This window comes from Branchiostoma floridae, chromosome 3 (genome assembly GCF_000003815.2).
Source record: "Branchiostoma floridae strain S238N-H82 chromosome 3, Bfl_VNyyK, whole genome shotgun sequence".
In the NCBI taxonomy this organism is placed as follows: Eukaryota; Metazoa; Chordata; class Leptocardii; order Amphioxiformes; family Branchiostomatidae; genus Branchiostoma; species Branchiostoma floridae.
In genome coordinates, this window is record NC_049981.1 from 1,867,507 (window position 1) to 1,889,690 (window position 22,184).

Sequence of the window (22,184 nt, forward strand, 5' to 3'; positions counted from 1 at the left end):
GATCTGTTTTGGATGGTCCCTGGTAGGAACCATACCCTGCACTGCTGGCACTTTGTCCACACACGTTCTACCTGGTGGTGAGGTGAGGCGTGAACTACAACCCCCTGTCAACCAGATAGACACCGTCTCCGTTCTACAACTTTAAGGACCTTACAAACAGGTGACTCAGTTATTTGTTTACGGCAGATGATTCTACCTTGTTCTATACATATATGAAGAATAAGATCAGATACTGGCGAGGCATCACAGATGCCCGAACACCTGTTTCAGGTGACATTAGGGACCATTTGGGGTTGTGTTTGTACCTCTAGTTGATTCGTATTGTTGATGTTACACACACACACACAAACACACACGCGTACCGACAAGAATTCAAGATGGCGATCACGAGAAAGATAGGGAGCGTTTCAAACTATCGGAGGTCAAACGAAATTTGCTGGCAGGTTACACACACACACACACACACACACAAACACACATACCGACAAGAATCCAATTATTGATTACGGCGGTCACGAGTAAGATAGGGAGCGTTTCAAACTATCATGGCGGAGGTCAAACGAAATTTGCTGGCAGGTTAGCCTATGTCCACCAAAGTGAAATTACACAGAACATCTCAGGCAGCCTAGCGTAGCGTAACGGTAGCCTGCTTGGCTCAAAGCCCAGAGGTATTGGGTTCGAGGCCCTTACATGGTCCGACGCTGTGCCCTTGGGAATGGCACTTAACACGAATTCCCTCACTTGACTCAGGTGAACATGAGTACCTAGCTTCGGTTAGGCCATCCTTCGAGTATGACGTTAAAGGAAGGTCCCATGTTTCAGGAGAGCCACACCTCTGGCTCAAGCCCACAATCTAAAGGAGCAGTAGGTCCTAGCCGGTGCGACTCTGCAGAAAACGCATATACTTGTAATACATAGACGTTGTTTTCTATAAAAACTCTGGAGAAAACGCATTTACTTGTAATACATAGACGTTGTTACAACGTCTATGTATTACAAGTAAATGCGTTTTCTCCAGAGTAATGTTTTCTATCAAACAACGTCTATGTATTGCAAGTAAATACGTTTTCTCCAGAGTCGCACCGGCTATATATATATAAGTAGGTCCCATTCCCAGTGTGAGAGGATGAATTAAATCTGTCAGTATATGCAGCTTTTTCTCTTCAGTAGTACAAACCTGGTGTGTTACGCCAATTGTAGTTTTGCTGCGTATACAATATAACGAACGGATGGACAAAGATGTCTTTTGTTTGAAAATCCATTAAATAGAGTTGGTGCTTGACAATAATATCATTTACATTTCCTTTATTGATTCACAACATAACAGACATACACATAGTGGTAGCCTGAATGGCGTTGGAATGTACAACAAACATATGGCCTGCTCCGTCCGCATATGTATATACATAAGGACAATATAAAATTACACAAAATAGTATACAACCCTAACAATTGAGTACCATCATTACCACCATCATTACAAGCTAAGTGTCTGTAGTCTTATTGTACAGCTTGATGGCTGTGTGCAGGAAAGAGTTCTGAAGTCTTTTGGTTCTAGCTGGGGGGATGGAGATCTAGCTGGGGGGATCATTTCGCTAAAGAGGACGATGATTGAGCAGAAATTTGCTAAGCCGCCCCCAAATACTTAATTACATCCAAATGTATATAGATCATCGGCAATTTTCAAAAACACACTCCGATTCTCTTTCATTTTCCACCAGAAAGCTCTGATCCAACCATGTCAGCGTCCGACAAGATCGCCGTCCCACGGTCAGTGGAAGATATCACCCAACCCTGGGTCCAACAGGTCTTCAACAAAGCTGACCCTGACGTCAGCATCACCGATGTCAACATCGAGGGACGCATAGGGGAAGGTCAGGGCTTCATGAACAGCCTTGTCGCCTTCGTAGCCACTGGCAACAAGAACGGTAAAGAAGAGAGGCACAGCCTTGTGGCCAAGCTGACAAGTTTCCATATGATGGAGGAAGTAGAATTCATGACCGAGGAGGATTATCTTGAGCTGGACACAGCAGAGTCCAAGTTCTACTCCTTGGCAGTGCCGGACTTACTGTCCGTGTTCCCCATAACCAAGGGCTCGGGAGTCGTGGAAGATGCCGTGCCTGTCCCAAAGTGCTACTTCACCGCTAGTGACCAGACGTCCAAGATGTCCGTTCGTTTGCTGGACAATCTCAAGACTCAAGGCTTCTCGATCAAACCGTACCCGCAACCGTTGAACCTCCAGGAGACGAAGCTTGCAGTAGGAGCTCTGGCCCGGATCCACGGTCTCTCCCATCGTCTGGAGCTCCAGTCTGGAGTCCCCCTACCAGACAGGTACGACTGGTTGATGGACATCCACCGTACCAAACAACAGTGGTACGAAGCGGCCTACCAAGAGGGGGTCAAAGCCTTTGCATCAGCCTTTCCTGACGCCATAGACCTGTTGGCCTGTCTGGAGAAGCTGAACACTGTCCCGACGGTGAATGAGGCGGTGAAGAATCCTGCGAGGGTGAAGGTGCTGAGCCATACGGACTGCTGGAACAACAACATCATGTTCAAGGTACGGTCAAATACACACTGATCAGCTATTGAATTGATGGTTTATTGTCCAGTGTTTGTTTTGACGCATGTGAATTGTATAAGATACAGTCTATTGAGAATGATTTTTGGTCCTTTGCCAAGTCGCAAAAGCGACGTAAAGAGGTATCATTACGTAGTTTTTTTTGGATGGAGTGGACTCGTTCTGGGTTTCTGAATACTTTGCACTAAAGTCTTTATTGATAACGTTGTTTTTTTTAATACCGAGGTGTTGTTTGCTATATGGTAAGACTGTATGTATTGTTCGTTAATCATTTCGACCTTCACTGATTATGTTAAGTGATTATACTTTGTCTGCCCCTCCTCAGTACGAAGAGGATGAAGCCACAGACGTAAAGCTAGTGGACTGGCAGACTCCCTCCTACCGAACGCCGACCTATGACCTGGTCGTCCTTTTCATGTTCCAAAGTTGGGACATTTTCCACAACCAGCGGGACGCCATCTTGGAACATTACCACCAAGAACTACAGAAGACCTTGGGAGAGCAGAGTGGGTTTCGACTTTATCGTTGTTTCTTAGCTAAATATTTGACTTTATTTCTTCAGGCATGTTCAAAGACACTTGTATATATAATACCTTTATCACAATGGAATGGATTTACTACGCAACCATTAGGAAATTACCTACCAACATAACTGGCCCCACCGATAGGTGGCGCTGCAATCGGAAAAATGCGGTCCCAAACATGACTAAGCTTGTACCCCCCCCCCCCCTTCTCTCATCATGTGTTCTCTCATTTTGTGAGCGTTCCGAAAGGGCCATCAACGTAGGGGTGACGACTATGTCTGCAAAAATACACATCATTTTGTTTCCTTACAGAATCTGCAGGTCTACAATTGTACACATTGGAGCAGCTGAAAGCAGACTTCCGTGCTGACTGTGCGATCGGGGTGTTTGAACGGATGATATTTGCTCCAGGGCTCCTCCCCAGTCAACAACCGGAACTGCTGAAGATTGTACAGGAAGTCAAGGACTGGGGCGTGATCTAGCTGTTCGTTTCTTTTCTTCAGCTATGTTAGGATAACGTCACATTTTTAAGGGCTGTTTGAGGAAACGAAAAATAGTAATGTGTACGTAAAAATATACACAAATAATGCCCGAGACTACTCTCTTTACGTCATGCCTTTCCACAACTGACTACACACCTACCAAAGGTCAAAAAGTTTCATTCACAATTTCTCGACTTAAATGCTGTTGACCTACATACAGACCCATCACCCTATGGAACAACCGAAAACATGATCTTCTTGGCAAAAATAATAACTAGATAGCTCGTAAGACTTCAGCACAATCCATTTGAAAGTCTTTTCACCAAGAAACTTTAACAGTCATACATATAACATGACAGTTAAAGTTTCTTGGTAAGAAGACTTTCAAATGGATTCTGCTATTTTTCATCTGCTGAATGGGGTTGTCATGTGACCTGTCATGTGACCTGATAGTCCCAGATCATGTGTCATAAGGGTGTTGGAGATGTGGGGGGGGGGTTATATTAGACCAATGAACACACAAAAACATCAACATTTGACATATAAGACAGCTGTTTATTGAGCATAAAATTACTAGTTACAGTATACAGAATTCCTGTTTACTACACAATTAATCTTATAGAGCAATATACACATACATGTACACATGGAACTTTTGTTAATTTCATAAAATACAAACTGATTGCACTTTAAGCCCCCAACAGTTTCCTCTCTTTCCATCTGGGTAATTCATTTCATGTTAGCTATAATGTTCGTATAGAGTGAAAAAACTAAATGCATGTAATGTTACACTTATAATATGGATACAAAAATACTACTTGGCTACAAAAAAAGGTTATGAATCGTAAAATCAATCTGTTTAAACAACCAATATGCCTATCAATTCTGTTTATAGATAAAATCATAGCCATTAGATCTTCATAAAAAAATTAATCAATTTTCCTCTTAAAATTTTAATATCTAGTAAAGAATCTCCTCCTGATCGCACTTTTCTTTACTAAAATTATTTCAGCATCATTGTTCCTGCTGAATTTTTAAAACATATTGTTTTGGAATTATCAGACACAGATGACATCAGGCCTATATCTTTGGGAAAATTGGTTTAAGCCACTTCTGGAATACTGTGACTGTAGAATATGTGCTTTCTACTTGCCTAGTTTTGCTAAAGGCACTGTCGATAGATACAATTTCATTCAGCTGTTATTCAAACCTGTACAAGTAAGCATCTAATAATATAGAGTCCCTTATATTGACCATGTTCACTAAGTACCTTGATTGGTCATATTGGAGTCAAATGTTACATATCAGGTATTGGGTGTCATTTTTTTTCATCATAAGGAATGTTTGGGTATACAAAATTGCATAATTATATAGTCTATCATAATTCAATAGGTTTCCATATTTCATATCTTTGCAAACTGCAGTGATCAGCATCATATGTTCCTTGATTTATAAAATTGATTTTTAGGTGATTGCACAGCTCTTGATTGTCAGTGGAATGTTTTACAAAATATTCTCTTCTTTTTTCTTTGTTTTTTACACCAATAGTATAGAGCTATGCTTTATGTGTTTCCATAACAAGCTTTAGCTGATGATGCAGCAACGTTTTCACATGCTTAAGGCAGATGTTCAGCTATGAAACTTAACAGGAAAATACATTTGGTCACTAGTCAGGAATGTGTATTCATACAATTCTGTTTCTATAATCTCTTCTCAAATTCTTAGATTTCTAGGATATTTGGTACCAAAATTTGCATTGACTATGATATACACGTATTAAGGTCACAATTCATGCCTAGATAATCATATTTCATTCATATTAGTGCTATAAAGTCTATATTCCAAAATAATGTCTTTCAAGAGGATTGTCAAGTTTTCCATTGGTCCCATCATCATCCTATTAAATATTGATTGCATTGATCATGATTTTCCAATAATTGATCCATAAAATATACTGTTCCACACTGATTGAACTTTCCTGCAACATTAGTTAATCGATCTATTGATTATCAGTGATTAGTGAGTATTGCCTCAACATTTCTATACAGATGACTTAAAAACATGCAATTTCTGTCTTCCTGTTTAGAATTCTTTGTAAGTCTAATATGTTACATCAAGGAGCTTTTATGATAAAAGCTCCTTGGTTACATTCAAACAAGTGGCTTCAACAAAGGCAATTGTCTTCATTGTTGTTACAGTGAATTATGATACAAGAAATATTGCAGCGAACAAGATACATTCTATACATTTTTCCCAAGTTAGATACTTTTTTGTAAACTGAAGGAACAAGTAGAAAAGACAGTAATCCAATAAAAAAACAACACTACCACGAGTACCAGTAGTACACTGTTGGGTTCATAGGTAAATGTCAAAGGTTAGAGGTCAGTAGGGTCAAAGTGGTCATGTATATCATAAAGGTTAAGGGTTAAACAAAAGTGTAAAACAGCATAAAATCTTGATAAAAAACATTCACTGTGCAGCAGATTATAGGTTAAAAGGTCAAGGGTGAACCAAAGCCAGGTTAAAGGTCAAAGTGTACTCGCAGGTCAGCGCCGCAGGTTGTCATACTTCATGCGACTGTGTCGGAGCTGGGAGTAGACCGTCTTGTCCTCCTCACTCTCTCCACCAATCACAGGCCGGTTCCCACCTTTGTCCTCCAGGTCAAGCTGTGCGTAGGTGACCTCCGGTGACCTTTGACCCTACAGCAGCAGGAAAGCACACAATGATAATGATGTAGGAGTACAGTGCAAATTTGTCAAAAATTAAGACACAATACAGAGTGTTGAAATCTAAGTATTTTACTGGATCAGCACAAATACTAATATTCAAGCATTCATGCAAAGTGAAAATATTGGATGAAATGATGGATTTGATGAAGAGAAGGATAGATGTACTTAACTGTTGCTAATTGTTCCATCAATAATTTGCTGTATTGGATATTGTTTGATTGACTCTGTTTGGGTGGGTGGTTTGGGGTGACTGGCGAATGATTGATTTGATTGATTTTTGAATGCTTGTTGTGAGGTGATCATGTGACTGTGAGATGATGTCATCCACATTACAGTCGTAACCATGGTTACCTGGTAGGCTCAGCAGGGTAATGCAGGGTCAAAGTTCAAAGGTCATTGCCAATCTCTGTAAGCAAAGTCACTCTGGGCAGAAAGGGGGGCAAGCGTGACATTTATGCAACATACAAACAAAGCTTCGAAAATTACTGTTAAGAACATAAAAAGCATATTCAAGCAATGTGCTTTAACACAAAAATGGCAAAGCTTGGGAGAAGCATAATTCAAAACCCTCTTTAGTATTCTTTTGTTATGAAATGCTATTGTATAAAAGTGTACAAAAACAACAGTTTCAACCTGCCCCCTGTTAAAGGATGAAGAGGTAGGAGAAACAAATCTCCTGGTTGCTATGACAACATGTAGTCACCTGATCAGGCTCCGGGTCCTCTGATTGGTCAAAGTCAGCGATGGTCATGGGATACAGGTATGGGTCCCTGGTCCTCTGGAGGGTGTCATACCCGCTGGGGTCATCGTCCTCTAGGTCAGCGCCCTCAGCTGCACCCTCAGCACTCTACATGGAGAAGAAGCATTGGAACAATAAGTCATCTTTTCAAGAAGATGTTAAAGAACAAAAAAGAAGAATCTAATGTTTGGTTTACCTCATTATGAAGGCAACTTTTTTGGGTGGTCAAACATTTTTCATTCGCACACACACATCAGTTTTGGGTTTCCCAGAGGATGTCATCCATACAATCAAATCAACATGGCCTAATATGATTTATAATCTAAAGTTAAACATTGTCAAACATTAATCAGAATTATCTGCATAGCTTCAATGTCACCTGCACTTACTCACATAAGCAGGTGTTACTTCCAGGCCTGAAGTGTAATTGTATGTTGCTTGGCATTCTCGGTCTAGAAGAGTATGAAAACAAACAAACAAACAAAACCCTCAGCTCTTTGCCGTCTGGTTGTTCCTTCTCTCTGTTTTTGTTGACAGCCGTGCATACTCAACTGATAAGCAAACAAACAAACAGACAAACAAACAAACCCTCAGCTCTTTCCAGTCTGGTTGTGCCTTCTCTGTTTTTGTTGACAGTCATGCATACTCAACTGATAAACAAACAAACCTTCAGCTCCTGCCTGTCTGGTTCTGCCTTCTTCCTGTTTTTGTTGACGGTTGCGTACTCGACTGTCCCCCCGTCTGCCGGGCCCTGCTCCAGGAGAATCTCTTGTTCTGTCTTTCCGTTGGAACGGTTTCCGGCAGCGGAAAACCTAACAGCTGTAGGGAAATTAAAACCATTCTTAGGCCACAGCAAATTAATTTGTAGTTTCTTTGACAATGTGAAAAATGTATATTGTACAACAGTTACTACACCGCAAATTATGAATTATGTATATTGTCCAACTACACAGTCATTACATATTTCAGTTTTTCCTGGGGAACTCAAAAGAAAAACCTGCTGGTAAGACAAAAAGTGTATTCCAACAATATATCATAGATTTAGGTTTTTTACTTTGCATACCTGTGCCTGCATCTACAGGAATCCCATCCATGCGAACGTTCTGCTGCATTCGGTCATAAAACGCTTCCCTGAAAAACAGATATTATTTCAGGCAATTTCAAATATTACTAGCAAAATAAACAAACATATTCAAGTCCTGACTATTCTACATTTTAACTTTGTGCAAGCTGGTAACCTAAGGTCACATTTGCTTCGTTTATAACATTTCAAACTTTCATCTAAGTAAAATTTTTGCAAGATGGAGACCGAGATTAAAACAGACGACTTGATTATGTCTACTCTCTAAAACTGTGTGTGCCACTTTCCCCTCTAAACACTCTAAAGTCTTGAAATGTTTGTGAAGTCTTGTGACTTCTAAATTACATTTTCCAACACAGCAGTACTGTTTTAACCCCAAACTTTATCCAAATTTCACATCCTAAATATTTGGAGGGACTGTTGACCTGACTGACCCTCGTTTGCGTTTCTTGTAGCGCCGCCACAGTGGGACGGCCAGCACGATGAGCAGAACCAGCAGGAGCACTGCGATCACCCCGCCCGCAATCGCGCCCGTGTTATCACCGCTGGAGCCACCAGGGGGAGCTGTTGAGACAGAGAAAAAGATTCAGTTATCAACTCTGCATGAGTGGGTTGGTTTGGTGGTATGTGGGCATGGAAAGTTGCAAATATTATGGGAGATCAAATTACAACATAATTGATTATAGTTTCCCTGAATACATTTAGAAAAAAGGATCAAGGAGAAATGTGTATCAATGAATAGTTTGGATCTATCAAAAAAAAAATCATATCCCAAAAGGAGTTCAAGCTTTATTATGAAATAGGTAGTATGTAATGAACACTGGTAAAAACATAATCCTTCTTGACAGTCTCTGGTAAGAAACCAATTGATCAACATAAAATCTGCTAGAGCCTAGAAACTGATCGTGAGTTGTGATACATACCATACATAGAACTGTTGGTCTGTCCTGTAGATGTGGCTGTTACTGTTAGAGAACAAGCGGCAGCTACTGGTTAGAGCAGGTTCTGGACTACAGCAGTACAAAATATCTACAGAAAACAAACTACTGACATGTGCACAGCATGACACACTGAAATGGGGATGAATGTCAGGTTATGATGATTGTTAGTCTTGATACGTACCATATGTAGAACTTGTAGCTGTCTGTCTTTTTGACGTGGCTGTTAGGAAGCAAAACAGTGACTACGGTTTAGTGCAGCACTACAGCATATGCACAGTGAATTGAAGTTATGCTAAAATAGGGATAAAAGTCAGCAGTAGATCACTGTTAGTCTTGCTTTGATACATACCATATGGGGAACTTGTGGTCTGTTCTGTAGATGTAGTAGCTGTTACTGAGTGTTAGAAAGCAAAACAGCAACTATTGGTTAGAGCAAAACTACATGTATTATTACAAGTGTTGTGTACCGCATGTTGAACATTTTCAAAGTTAATTGCTATCATGATGCTTTCATGCAGAGCAAATACATGTAAGCAATGGATGACAAAAGGGATTCAGGAAGACATGTTAGATTTAACAGATTTTCCAAATCTAACTGTCTTGAAGTTTGTACATCTAAGGTGACTGGCATTTCTTAAAAAAATGTCTAGCTTGCATTGCAAACTCTTGCAACAATCTTATCCTTATGGGCTATTTTCTATACTAAATTTTTTTATTACATCCCTCAAACTTCTAGCCTGATTAAATCTTGCTTATAGCAGCCCGCCCAACTTCCGACTTGATAGGTGGCGCTTTTAGGGGCAGCCACGGCTTATACCTCTGTCCCTAAAATGTTTGATCTTTTATGTTCAAATGACTCGTTTTTGTGTTGCTGCTGGTTTTATGTATATCGGAATAGTTGCTGACCATTCTGGGAACTTATCTGACTGATAACGAGAGTGATTCACGCGTTCTGGTGGACTTTTGTACGTAAGCCGAGCCTCTGCTGCTTTGTGTTCGTGCTCCAGTCATGGCGTCGTTCTACAGGTATTCTTCTGGTTTCTTACGGACCTTCCGAGCCATGGCGCAACCTCTGCTGCCGCAGGTAAAGTCAACTCTCGTTGAAGCAGGTGTACTGAAAATGCTTTCCAGACCAAGGGGACGCAAAGGTGGGAAACACTGTATTCGTCAAATCTTAACCACCATTGGTAATAGGCCGCAGTCCTCGGCTCACCTCGCTACTTTGTTATGCAAATCCGTCGACGCTGACCAAAACAACGCAGCATACCTGTCTACCAGTAGTATGGAAAGGACTCGGATACTTCGTCGCATCCAGCGTAGTTCTGCTACCCCTTCAAAGAAGGCAATCCACGTCCCAAGAATGATCTTGTGCAATCCCAGATCGCTTATCAACAAGATAGATGAGCTACAAGCAACTCGGTCACACAATGAAGTCGACATCGGGGTCATCTCCGAAACGTGGTTATCAAGCACCCATCCTGAATCTGCTATCGCGGTGAGTGGTTTTAATGTGTACTCCAAGCACAGGCAGGACAGAAGATGTGGCGGTGTCGCGGTGTACGTAAAAGAGCACATACCGTCACGACAACTAACTGAATACACAGTACCAACGGAGCTTGAGTGCATATGGGTGTGGACTCGACCACTTCGACTACCAAGACCGCTGTCAGCTATCGTCGTCTGTGGCATTTACTCTCCACCCAACTCACCGCACAGAGACCTGCTTCTCAACCACCTGTTGACAACGTCGGACGACATCCGTACCAAGCATCCCGACTGCGGTATTGCTCTACTAGGGGACTTCAACAGGGCGAACACTTCTGAACTCTGCAGAGCAGGTCACCTATCTCAAGTCGTAAAAAGCAACACCAGGGGTAACGCACTGCTTGACCTGATTATCACAAACATGAAGAACATGTATGAGCAGCCCTCCATCCTACCTCCGCTGGGTCTGAGTGACCACTCCTGTGTCCTTTGGACCCCGAGTGACAAACCCAAGGTCAAGCCCACAAAGAAGCGAGTACGGCAGCTGCGGGAAACAGACATGTTCGAGTTTGGCAGGTGGATAACCCAACATCAGTGGTCGGAAGTATATGATGCGGTTGGTGTAGCAGCAAAGGCTGACGCTTTCCACGCCACGCTGGAAAGTGCCATAGACACGTTCTTTCCGACCAAGACCCTCAAAACACACTGTACGGACAAACCTTGGGTAACTCCTCGTATTAAACACTTGATCAGCCTAAGACAAAAGGCCTTTCACCGGAAGACACCGTCTGTATGGAAGTTCTACCGCAACCGCATCCAGAGAGAACTCGCCAATGCAAAGAAGTCATACTACAAAGACCACGTATCCACCCTCAAGACGTGCAACCCCAGACGTTGGCACCAGGAAATAATGACAATGCTAAATACAACCAAACAGGAGAGTGCGATTGTGATTCCTGGATCGGAGACAGCCGACAACATTACTGTTGCAAACACGATCAATGCCAAGTTCGCTGCGGTATCTCAAGCTCTCCCTGCACTGGACACCTCTGAGCTTCCCAGTTTCCTCCCGGCCTCCCAGGAGTTACCCACACTTCATGTCTGGGATGTCTACAAGAGACTGTTGGCTGTCAAGACCAACAAGGCGCCTGGCCCGGATGGCATCCCTTCTAAGGTTCTGCGGGAGTTCGCATGTGAACTCAGTACACCCCTCTGTCACGTTCTGAACTCCTCCTACGCTGAAGGCACAGTACCCAGCCAATGGAAACAGGCAGTGGTAGTACCTGTCCCCAAGTCCCAGCCAGCCAGCCTTGACCAACTGAGACCGATATCTTTGACGTCACAGTTTGCCAAGATCGCCGAATTCTTTGTCACCAGATGGATTCATAATGACGTCACATTTGATCAGAGACAGTTCGGCAGTTTGAAAGGAAGATCTACGACCCATGCCCTTGTAAGTCTGGTAGACAAGCTATTTAAGGGTGCTGAAAGCCCAGCAAGTATCAGCACGGTTGTTGCCACTGACTTCTCGAAGGCTTTCGACCGGGTCCACCATAACACTGTTATTAGAAAGCTGTTGACCAAGGGCCTAAGACCAGAGCTGGTGCCGTGGGTTTGCAGTTTCATTTCCGGCAGGAGTCAGCGAGTGCGGTACCGCCAGTCTCTCTCCGACTGGGAAACTTTGTCGTGTGGAGTTGCTCAGGGTACCCTTCTTGGTCCCATTTTGTTCTTAATCCTCATCGACGACGCTGCAAGCGATGCAAACAACCCCGTATGGAAATATGTCGATGACATGAACTTACTTGAGACAAGAACACTATGACAGCACTCCACCCTACAGGATGACCTTGACGACTTGTTCCTATGGACACAAATAAACCACATGCTCCTGAATGGTGGCAAATGCCTGAGTATGCACGTGTCTTTCGCCAGGAATCCGTCCCTACCACCCCCTCTCCGAATCAACGGTACAGAACTGGCTGTAGTCCCAAGCCTCAAAGTGCTCGGTCTTCACATACAGAACGACCTCCACTGGGACAAGCAGGTCAACAACATGGCAGCGAAAGTAGGAAGAAAACTGTACCTTCTGAAACGACTGAAGAAGTTCAATCTGCCTCAATGTGACTTGGTATCGATCTATATTGGCTACATCAGACCAATATTAGAGTATGCCGTTCCTGTCTGGCACCCTGGCCTGACCAAGCGCCAGTCTGACCAACTTGAACAGCTCCAGAAAAGAGCGTGCCGCACCATCATGGGCAGAGACTACCCCGGGTATTCACATGCGCTGGAGCAGCTTGGACTGTGCCCACTTGCCACGAGACGGGAACAGTTGTGTCTTAAGTTTGCCAGTTCGCTCATGGACTCTGACTTTAGAGACTGGCTACCACCCCTAAGAGGTCACATCACTGGCAGAGTAACTCGCAACAGTCACAAACTGAACTGTCCTAGAGCAAAAACGAACCGGTACCTGAACTCTACCATACCGTACCTGACCCGACTAATGAATGAGAATGGACTGTGATCGACTCATGTCAATATGTTAGTTATTCTATTGATCGTCTGCTCTTATCATGTTAAGTGCAAACGTAAGGCATTGTTGTTAGTATCGCTAAGTCACATGTGATGTGCGCCTGTCAAATCAGAGGATTTTAAACATTGTAAATTGGTTTTTAATTCAGTGGAATCACTGCGATACCCAATAAAGTCATCTTGTATCTTGTATCTTGTATCTTGTCTTCCTCTGTGGGGAGGGGCCAGTTACAACCATGAACAGCAGAGTTTGTGTTATACAGACTATGTAACTTCAGAGACAGGAAGAAGAGAAGAAGAGAAAGAAGAGAAGTCACCTGGCCGTGATGTCTGTTTCTGCTGAGTAGCGCCACCTGTAGTCTGAGTGAGTAGTGCAGGCTGCTCGGTGGTAGGGCCTATCTTGATGTACAAGTCTTTGATACTACGATTTGCTGGTGCTTCCAGTTCATTATAGAAATAACAACTGCGGAACGTGCCATGATTTGTTCCAAATGCACGGCAACTGTTATCAAGATCCAAACATTTTTGAGCACAGGCCTTTACTGTGAGGAGGGAGCTTGCATCTCCGTCTGGGTCAACAGCTGTTATTGTGGGGAATTCCATCTGTTCAAGGTATTGGAAACTATCCTGTGGATTTTCTGAAAGAAAAAAAGAGAATCCATGTCTGAAGTTAAGAATATGAATGAATGAATGGATGAATGAATGAATGAAGAAAACTAACAAACTGGAAAGACCAATATTTTCTCAGGAGCAAATACAGCATATTTCACTCCATCTCCCTCTAAATGCAAAAATGGACTGTTCAATATCAACTTTTGCAGAAATAGACCATCGAGAATCATACTATTTCAAAATGATTATCTTTATTTCTTGACCTCCCATTTCAAGAATGGGCTCTTCCGGAATACCCCTATTGCATTTAGTAAACACGCTACTCAATTTTTTCCATCTCTAGTGTGAAAGCCACCCCTATATCAACTTCCAGGTCATTTGGCTAGACACATTTTTGGTCTAAATATGTCCCCAAATTCCAATTCTTTCTAAATTTTGAAGTGGTGTATGCCGTTAGCCTGGGTACCATCAGGGTTCGCTCCTATGTTCGCTTCTGCTGCCCATCTGTAGACTTGCACATTCAAACCGTTGATGGTAACGTCAGTTAATGAGCGAATAAAAGAATGGGTTCATGAACCCTTTCGGTGACAACAGGACCTCCCTCAAGCGGACGGAGGCCGTTTCGGGTGTTGGAACACCTGTTTGAGCGAGTGCTTTAACCCATTCCTTTATTTGCTGATGTGTAGGGACCAATCAGCGCCCTTGTCCAAAATTTTGATGACTCCAGATGTTAGAGATGTCAAGGTTCCTGAACAGAATAGCAGAACAGTGACTATATATATATGTAGTGTATAGTAAAAATCAGAGCAAGAAGCAACTGTATATAACGTAAGTGTATGATACATGTTGGAGCGAACTACTATCCGGATGGTACTCAGGCTAACAGCACCAGTGATCCCCAGGTAAAATGTATGCAAATTCAAGTTCAAGACATTCTTAAAAAGGTCTTGATAACAAATTTGTTTTTCTCTTCAGTCTTAATAATGCACCCGGTAGCACCATGTTACGCTAGTTCACCTTTATTCGCGGGGTAACCTATATCCGTTGTATTTAAAAACAGGATATTTAGGGATATTACGTAGATGAATAGTGGTTTCAAATTGCATTTTTTTGCAATATAATGCATTTTGAGACCACTCTCAGTCGACTTGATATCCCAAAATACCCCGGTGTTAAATACAATGGATAAAGGTTACCCTGCGAATATAGCTAGGTGAACAAGCGTTAAATAACAGGTGTCCTATGAGTTGGTTCATGACATATTACATTGAAACAACCACAGTGGCTTTGAATCATTAGCCAAGAGCAGTTCTATTGACTTGTTATATGTACATGGTCCTTTCTTTTTAATAATAGCGATTCTACTAAATAAACAAACAAATACAGGCCCTACCAATCTTCTCAAATCTAGTCAGCTCAACATTAGTAGTTATTGATTATCATTGATTATTAGTCTGCTGGGGCCCCGCCCTCTCTTACCTGTAAAATGGATAAATATTTACACTACCTGTGGGTGAAGTGTTTACCTGTACAAGTGGGTGGTAAAGGGTAACAATGTTACCTGCATACCTGTCTAACACACCTGTCTGGCACACCTATGTGACACACCTGTCCACAGGTATGATACAGCAGGTGTTCATCTCTACAGGTAACGTTACATCAGAGTATGCCGTCATATGAGGAAGTCACGCCATCATATCAAATATCACTTTCACATTTTTATGGCGTCGTAAGTTTCGATGTTATTGTTCTAAATTTGAACGTAAATTTTCGGGTTTCAAGACTTTAACGTCTAGTTTTGAGTCCGTTTGAAGGTTTAAAATGTCATAGTAGCTGAGATAGGCGCAATATTGATGTAATTCTACAATACTGTAGTTATGAATATTACCTGTAGTAGTCTGAGTCCGTCCGAAACTCGAACCCACGACGACCAGCGCCGCCAGAGACCACCAAAACATCGCTGCTGTACCAGAGAACACGGGTTCTATTCCCAAACACCCTCCCTCACACTCTCAACAACACCTCCCTCAAGGTTTCATACTCAGGATGTCTTAGGAACTCGGTGGAAGTCTTAGATTTTTCCAAGAATGAAGCACTGCTTCAGACAGTTCTCGTAAGGCGGAAGTGAATGAAAGAGGCGGGGCGTGACGTCATCACTCAGGTCAGCTGCAGGGCCTCTTGACCTGTCGTTCTTGGTTTAACCAACAGGCGGCGCTATAAAACCTACAAACTTTTCATTTACACTTTTCCAGACAACTGCATGTCGAGAAATCATGAAAACTCTTTCTCATTTATATAAAACTAGAGACCATAGCATACTTTCCTGAAGAAACACACTGTATTAAGTTGATGTTCCAGAATATATCACACACAACGTTTATATTGTTGTTTATACATATATAACGTTATATACTTTATTGCACGGCAATTGTAAAGGATACGATGTGTGGCAACTTGTAAATACAAAACATTTGAACTGCACATGTTGCTAATATCTAAAAATTTTTGAAATTAAAAGGAAGTGCTAATCTGATGGATGACAATGGTATTAACAGACTCGTTTTTTAATCGAATGAGTTGAAATTTGGCACGAATATATATAAAGGCATAACGTTACGTGTAATGGATTTAGATGTCTTATTCCAGTCCTGAGACTTCTACCAAAACAGAATCTAGGAAGACCTCCCGAATCTATTGTAATATCAGATAGAAGATGAGGCGAGACTCGATCGTATTGAAATATGCAGAAACCTGTAGTTTTGTAACTTTATTAGTAATATTGTACAACATGCGAGTGCCTTAACACTTCGCTGCATTATCCAGAGATGCGTGTAGAATAATACCTGTCGATGCCCTACAATCTACTCAGTGACTGAAGTTAGTAATTGTTAACGTTTTTCCAATCATTTGATCTATTTCAGAACAAGCCAAGGAGTGAACTTCAGCTTAACATTATATTCGAAGAACATAGACATAGTCATTTTTTCTATACATTTTTATACAGTCAAACAACATTTTTCAAACGGCGGGTAACGTATGTAATACTAGAGTTCCACGACCCCATACCTTCGCCAAATGATCCTAGCCTTTACAACTGCTGTGTTAATTGTGTGCTTCATTAATTATGCAAATAAGGTTCTCATTTGCATAAATTATATCACTTGATCATCTCCTCCACCAAACAACAGACGTACACATCTATGTTAAGAAAGAAGGCTTTTATCGCATTTTCTGATAATTTATGCAAATGAGGACCTCATTTGCATAATTAATGTTCAATGATGTTCACCTGTCCATAACTTCCATATGCTACAAGTAAGAAGTTCCCATCATTTACCACAATGACATTATAGCATTTTCTCATTAATTATGCAAATTAGGTCTTTATTTTGCATAATATATATCTATCAATATTCTTCTCCTTCTTAGTTAAAAATGTCACATGTTGCAATGGTCCTATAATAGAACTTAGCGTGTATACATGATTTTCTAATTAATTATGCAAATTAGATACCAATTTGCATAATTAATACATAATTATGTGAAGCATCACTAAAGTATACACCAAAAATCATAACAATCCGTCAACCCCTTCTTGAGTTATTCCCTTTCAAAGTCTGGCACTAAACCTACCCTGCAGTTCCAAAACAAGCTGCTAGGGGGCCCAAACCTATACCGCTTACTCTTGGCATCCAGAGCTGTCCCACTAAAAAATCACAGCCGCAGCATGTTCAGAACTCGAGATATCAAACCAGGAAGTTCCGCTGCAGTACTTTCCCAGGCCGCTAGGGGGCCCAAAATCTAATCGTTTCCAGGTCTCATCAAGACCTACACACATACCAAATGTCAATACAATCCATTCAGGCGTTCTACAGTTATGCCGGTGTTCTACACACATACATACATACATACAAACACACGCTACCCAATATATAACCTTCTTGGCGAAGGTAAGAATGTATTTTTTCTACTTTTTTTGTGGAATTTTGAAAAAGAGGATGACCACGTGTGTATCTAGCTGTGTGTGGCGGTGGACATGTACACCCTTCAGGGTTGACCCATTGTGCTATAGGGGTGGTTGGTCGTTACTGTGTTGTAGTGCAGTCAACTTTTGAGAGAGAAAGAATGCGTTATGACTCAGCATAGCACAAATTTCAGTCTTCTTTGGACACCTCAGAAGAAAAACTATATATGCTAAGTTTAGCCATCCTCCCAACGCCCGGTCCCCAACGGCACTACCTTATGGGGCCCTGCTATCCCATGCCCTATTAGTGGCTATTATGATTGTCGCCACAAACAAGCTGTCGACCAATCAGAGAATAGGCCTTTCTTGGGCTTGTTGTTGTCGCAAGCTGTCTCGCAAAGGCCGCTGGGAAGCTATCAGCCAATCATGTTACGTATTACCATGACTTTGTTTGCTCACCATGCCAACGCCCGATCCCCAACGGCTGACTGCCCATATAAGGGCAAGCTCATTAATATTCATAAGCAAGGCACCCCTAATAACCGAATACTGTGGCTGAGTTGTCAGGGGTGATATCATAGGCTTTGCCGTAATTGTCAACCCTGAGTGTGAGGGTGAGTTTAGCATCCGAGGACGATACAAAATTAAGCACTATCACATTAAAGCTTAAGTCCAACAAGTCACCACTCAAGTCTGCTAGGTTGTCTAGGACGATTTAGACTCCCTTGCAGTCTTCGGGAGGAGCAGAAACTCGCTATCACGGCAAACTTCCTTCCACAAGAAACTCCCTTCCTCAACAAACTCCCTTTCCCGGCACAAGAGAACATAGCCAACGTTGAAAATTGAGGACCAACGCCCCCCCCCCCCCCCCCAAAAAAAAACAGCTCCTTCCCGAAGACTGCAAGGGAGTCTACTTCGGCGGGGTCTCACGCACCTACGAATATCGGCTGATCCATACAGCTCGTTCTACGACTGAAAGAACATTGACTGAGCGTGCATGTATTTGCTGTCAAAAGTGTCCTTATAGAGGCCGCAGACCCGTCCAGGAGCCTTAGAGTTTGCTTCTATCCTACTAGGTACTGTCTCTGCTAGCTGGCTGCAACTTCCAGACCAGACCAAGTAGGTTCCGGGTGTTGTCTTTGCAATCATATTGCAGTATTATATATAAACCGTGAATCGCGCTCTGACATACTTTGTACTTTGCTGTGTTGTACTTGTGTTCGACTTTGCGTGAGTTTAGCCGATCACGATTCGTGTGTAAATGGTGACTAACTTGTTTAGTGTCATGACTGCGCCCTGAGGGGGACCCGGTGTTTGTTTTGTTACAGGTTGACCTAAGGTCACATACTAGCACGAGCGCTACACAAAATATTATGAACAGTGGAAAAGTTGTGTTGTAAATGGCGGTATTACCAGCAGTCAGAATCTTTAATACCTCATGTATCTTGTGTAATTTGTAGTAAATATTCCGTGTAATGTGTAGTTGATATCCTGTGTAATTTGTAGGAAATATCCTGTGTGATTTCTGGTAAATATCCTGTGTAATTTGTAGTAAATATCATGTGTAATTTGTAGTAAATATCCTGTGTAACTTGTAGTAAACATCCTGTGTAACTTGTAGTAAATATCCTGTGTAATTTGTAGTAAATATCATGTGTAACTAGAGTTCCACGACCCCATACCTTCGCCAAATGATTCTACCCTTTACAACTGCTGTATTAATTCTGTCATTAATTATGCAAATAAGGTACTCATTTGCATAAATTATATCAGGTGATCATCTCCTTCACCAAACAACAGGCATGTACAATCTATGTTTAAGAAATAAGGCTTAATCGCATTTTCTGATAATTTATGCAAATGAGGACCTCATTTACATAATTTATGTTCAATGATGTTCACCTGTACATAACTTCCAAATGCTACAAGTATGATGTTCCTGTCAGTAACCACAATGACATTATAGCATTCTCTCATTAATTATGCAAATTAGGTCTTTATTTTGCATAATATATGTCTATAAATATCTTTATTTTTCTCATGTACAAATGTCACACGTTGTAATGGTCTTATAATTGAACTGGGCGTGTTTAGACGATTTCCTAATTAATTATGCAAATTAGATTTCAATTTGCATAACTAGAAAGGCCGACATTTGCTTGAGAGCAAATACAGCATATTTCAGCCATCTCCCTCCTCATGTAACAATAGACTGTTCCAAAATCACTCATGTGCAAAAATGGAACACTTCTGCTTAAAATGACTTCTAACTACTAATCACACTTATGAGCAAAAATGAATCTTACAAAAACCCCTTCAAGAATGGACTCAAAAAAATAGACGACTCCAAAAACACTTCCGCTAAGAAATGGAATTTGGAATCATCAGCCGTCCAAAACCATATTTGCAAAAAATCCCCCCTCTGTGCAAGAATCGACTCTTCCTGTTATACCCCTATGTAAAGTGGAGCGATCCAAAAATATATCAGCTAAAATAGTCAGCGAAGTCCACAAAATGAATTTTTAAAAAATACCCCCTTCGTCGAAGAAAGGAATCTCCCAGCTCACCCTGTTTGAAATTGCACAATAGACAAGTCCAGAAATACTCACAGTACATGGCCTTTGTATAAGAAGCAACCCAGTCCAAAACTGAATTTTAAAAAAGTCCCCCGTGCATGAAGGGGCTCTTCCAGATAAAACAAGGCTTGCTGATTGGCTGCCGAATCCTCCTCATGTACAGTCTTCAGGTGGGGGTAAACTTCCATTTAACAAATGGAATTCGGAATCATCACCCATGTCCAAAACTGATTTTTTTAAATCCCCCCCCCCCCCCCTATGTGCAAAAATGGACTGTCCCAGTAGTAGTCTTATGTCAAGTGGATCAGTGCGAAAACACTTCCGCTAAAAAAACATTGGCATTATCACCAAAGTCTAAAAGTAAATTTTAAAATACACCCCCTGTCCAACAATGGACTCTTCCAGCAAAATAAGCTCGCTCATTGGCTGGCCATTAATTGGATTCACCTTGTCCACCAACCACCTGGATGTCTATGGACTAGGTAGGTAGGTAGATAATTGGATCTACCTGGCACACCTGTGGCCCTGACACACCAGAATGACCTAGAGGTCGTTGACCTTGGCACTCCAACCTTACCTATCCTAAACTCTCCCACAAAAACCTCCTTAAGGAGCCATTTTGAAGTGATTTATACTACACATTATACATGGATCCTTTGAATAAGTATCTAGGGCACCTCTGTGCCAAATTTCAGGTCATTTGGATGTAATACCATGGTACAGGGGGCCAAAATATACAGTCTTGGTCCAAAAGTTGCAATAAAACCTCAATAAAATCATTTAAGGAGCAGATATGAAAAAAATAAAAAAAACACATTTGGGTATTAGCCCACTCTACCCTTGTGCCAAATTTCAAGTCATTTGGTCCAGAAACGGCGGAGATGAATCGCTTTGAAAATTTGACAGGAGAAAGAAAGAAAGAAAGAAACATTACGAATACAATATATTTCACCATACCTATGGTATGGCTGAAATATAATTAATATGTAATCATATGAAGCATCACTTCAGCTGTCTACATACCAAAAATTATGACAATCCATCAATTCCTTCTTGAGCTATTCCCTTTCAAAGTCTGACACTAAACCTGCCCTGCAGTTCCAAAACAAGCCGCTAGGGTGCCCAAATCTATACCACTTACTTTCGGTCCCACGAGCTATCTACCACTTAAAAATCATGACTACAGCATGTCCAGAACTTGAGATATCAAACCAGGAAGTACCGCTGCAGTACCGTAAGAAGTCCCTAGGGGGCCCAAAATCTAATCGTTTTCAGGTGTCATCAAGATCTACCCACATACCAAATATCAATACAATCCATCCAGGCGTTCTCCAGTTATACCGGTGTTCTACACACATACATACATACATACATACATACATACAAACACACGCTACCCAAAATATAACCTTCTTGGCGAAGGTAAAACCTTCTTGGCGAAGGTAATTATATTTCAGCCATACCATAGGTATGGTGAAATATATTGTATTCGTAATGTTTCTTCTTTCTTTCTCCTGTCAAATCTTCAGAACACGGTATCTCCGTAGTTCCTCAACCGAATGACTTGAAATTTGGCACAAGGGTAGAGTGGGCCAATACCCTCGGGCTTTTTTTTCATTTTTTCCATATCTGTCTCTTAAATGATTTTATTAAGGTTTTTTGGTCATCTTAAGACCAAAACTGTATATTTGGGCCCCCTGTACCCTGGTATTATAACCGAATGAGCTGAAATTTGGCACAGATGTGCCTTGATAAGTCCCCCATATAGATTCAATATCAGTTTTGGTGTACAGTACAACAAAATGCTTATTTTTGCGATTTTTTGACCAATTTTTGACCAAAAAAGGACACTTTTGGCCCCTGTACCCTGGTATTACAACCAAATGAGCTGAAATTTGACAGAGATGTGCCTTGATAAGTCCCCCATATAGATTCAATATC

At 41.6% G+C, this 22,184-nt stretch overlaps 2 protein-coding genes across 4 annotated transcripts; one reads left to right on the forward strand and one right to left on the reverse strand.

Annotated features, from left to right (window-relative positions):
- Positions 1-1,724: 1,724 nt before the first annotated feature.
- LOC118411492 lies at positions 1,725-4,282 on the forward strand. The gene is made up of 3 exons (XM_035813786.1): positions 1,725-2,557; positions 2,904-3,084; positions 3,415-4,282. Exons 1-3 carry the CDS (start codon positions 1,739-1,741, stop codon positions 3,582-3,584), a joined length of 1,170 nt encoding a protein of 389 aa, XP_035669679.1. The 5' UTR covers positions 1,725-1,738; the 3' UTR covers positions 3,585-4,282.
- Positions 4,130-15,852, reverse strand: LOC118411493. 3 transcript variants are annotated; one of them, XM_035813790.1, is made up of 11 exons: positions 15,592-15,852; positions 13,409-13,729; positions 9,424-9,468; positions 9,256-9,294; positions 9,057-9,098; positions 8,568-8,697; positions 8,116-8,183; positions 7,720-7,871; positions 7,017-7,160; positions 6,665-6,736; positions 4,130-6,283 (listed from the first exon to the last, which is right to left on the reverse strand). In XM_035813790.1, the coding sequence occupies exons 1-10, from the start codon at positions 15,659-15,661 to the stop codon at positions 6,707-6,709; spliced, it is 1,041 nt and encodes a 346-aa protein (XP_035669683.1). In that variant the 5' UTR covers positions 15,662-15,852; the 3' UTR covers positions 4,130-6,283; positions 6,665-6,706. The 3 variants fall into 3 exon arrangements, with proteins under 3 accessions (XP_035669683.1, XP_035669682.1, XP_035669680.1); XM_035813789.1 differs by lacking the exon at positions 6,665-6,736 and having other exon boundaries at positions 4,130-6,265; XM_035813787.1 differs by lacking the exon at positions 6,665-6,736 and having other exon boundaries at positions 15,592-15,849.
- Between the last annotated feature and the right edge of the window lie 6,332 nt (positions 15,853-22,184).

Bases quoted from the DNA above. Each gene is read 5' to 3' on its own strand.
- LOC118411492 (XM_035813786.1), top strand. From the start codon at position 1,739: ATGTCAGCGTCCGACAAGATCGCCGTCCCACGGTCAGTGGAAGATATC. The intron at 2,558-2,903 runs GTACGGTCAAAT...GCCCCTCCTCAG, and splicing joins ACAACAACATCATGTTCAAG to TACGAAGAGGATGAAGCCAC. The intron at 3,085-3,414 runs GTGGGTTTCGAC...GTTTCCTTACAG, and splicing joins GAAGACCTTGGGAGAGCAGA to AATCTGCAGGTCTACAATTG.
- LOC118411493 (XM_035813787.1), bottom strand. From the start codon at position 15,661: ATGTTTTGGTGGTCTCTGGCGGCGCTGGTCGTCGTGGGTTCGAGTTTC. The intron at 8,184-8,567 runs GTCAGTCAGGTC...TCTGTTTTTCAG, and splicing joins TACAAGAAACGCAAACGAGG to GGAAGCGTTTTATGACCGAA. The intron at 7,872-8,115 runs GTATGCAAAGTA...ATTTCCCTACAG, and splicing joins TCCTGTAGATGCAGGCACAG to CTGTTAGGTTTTCCGCTGCC.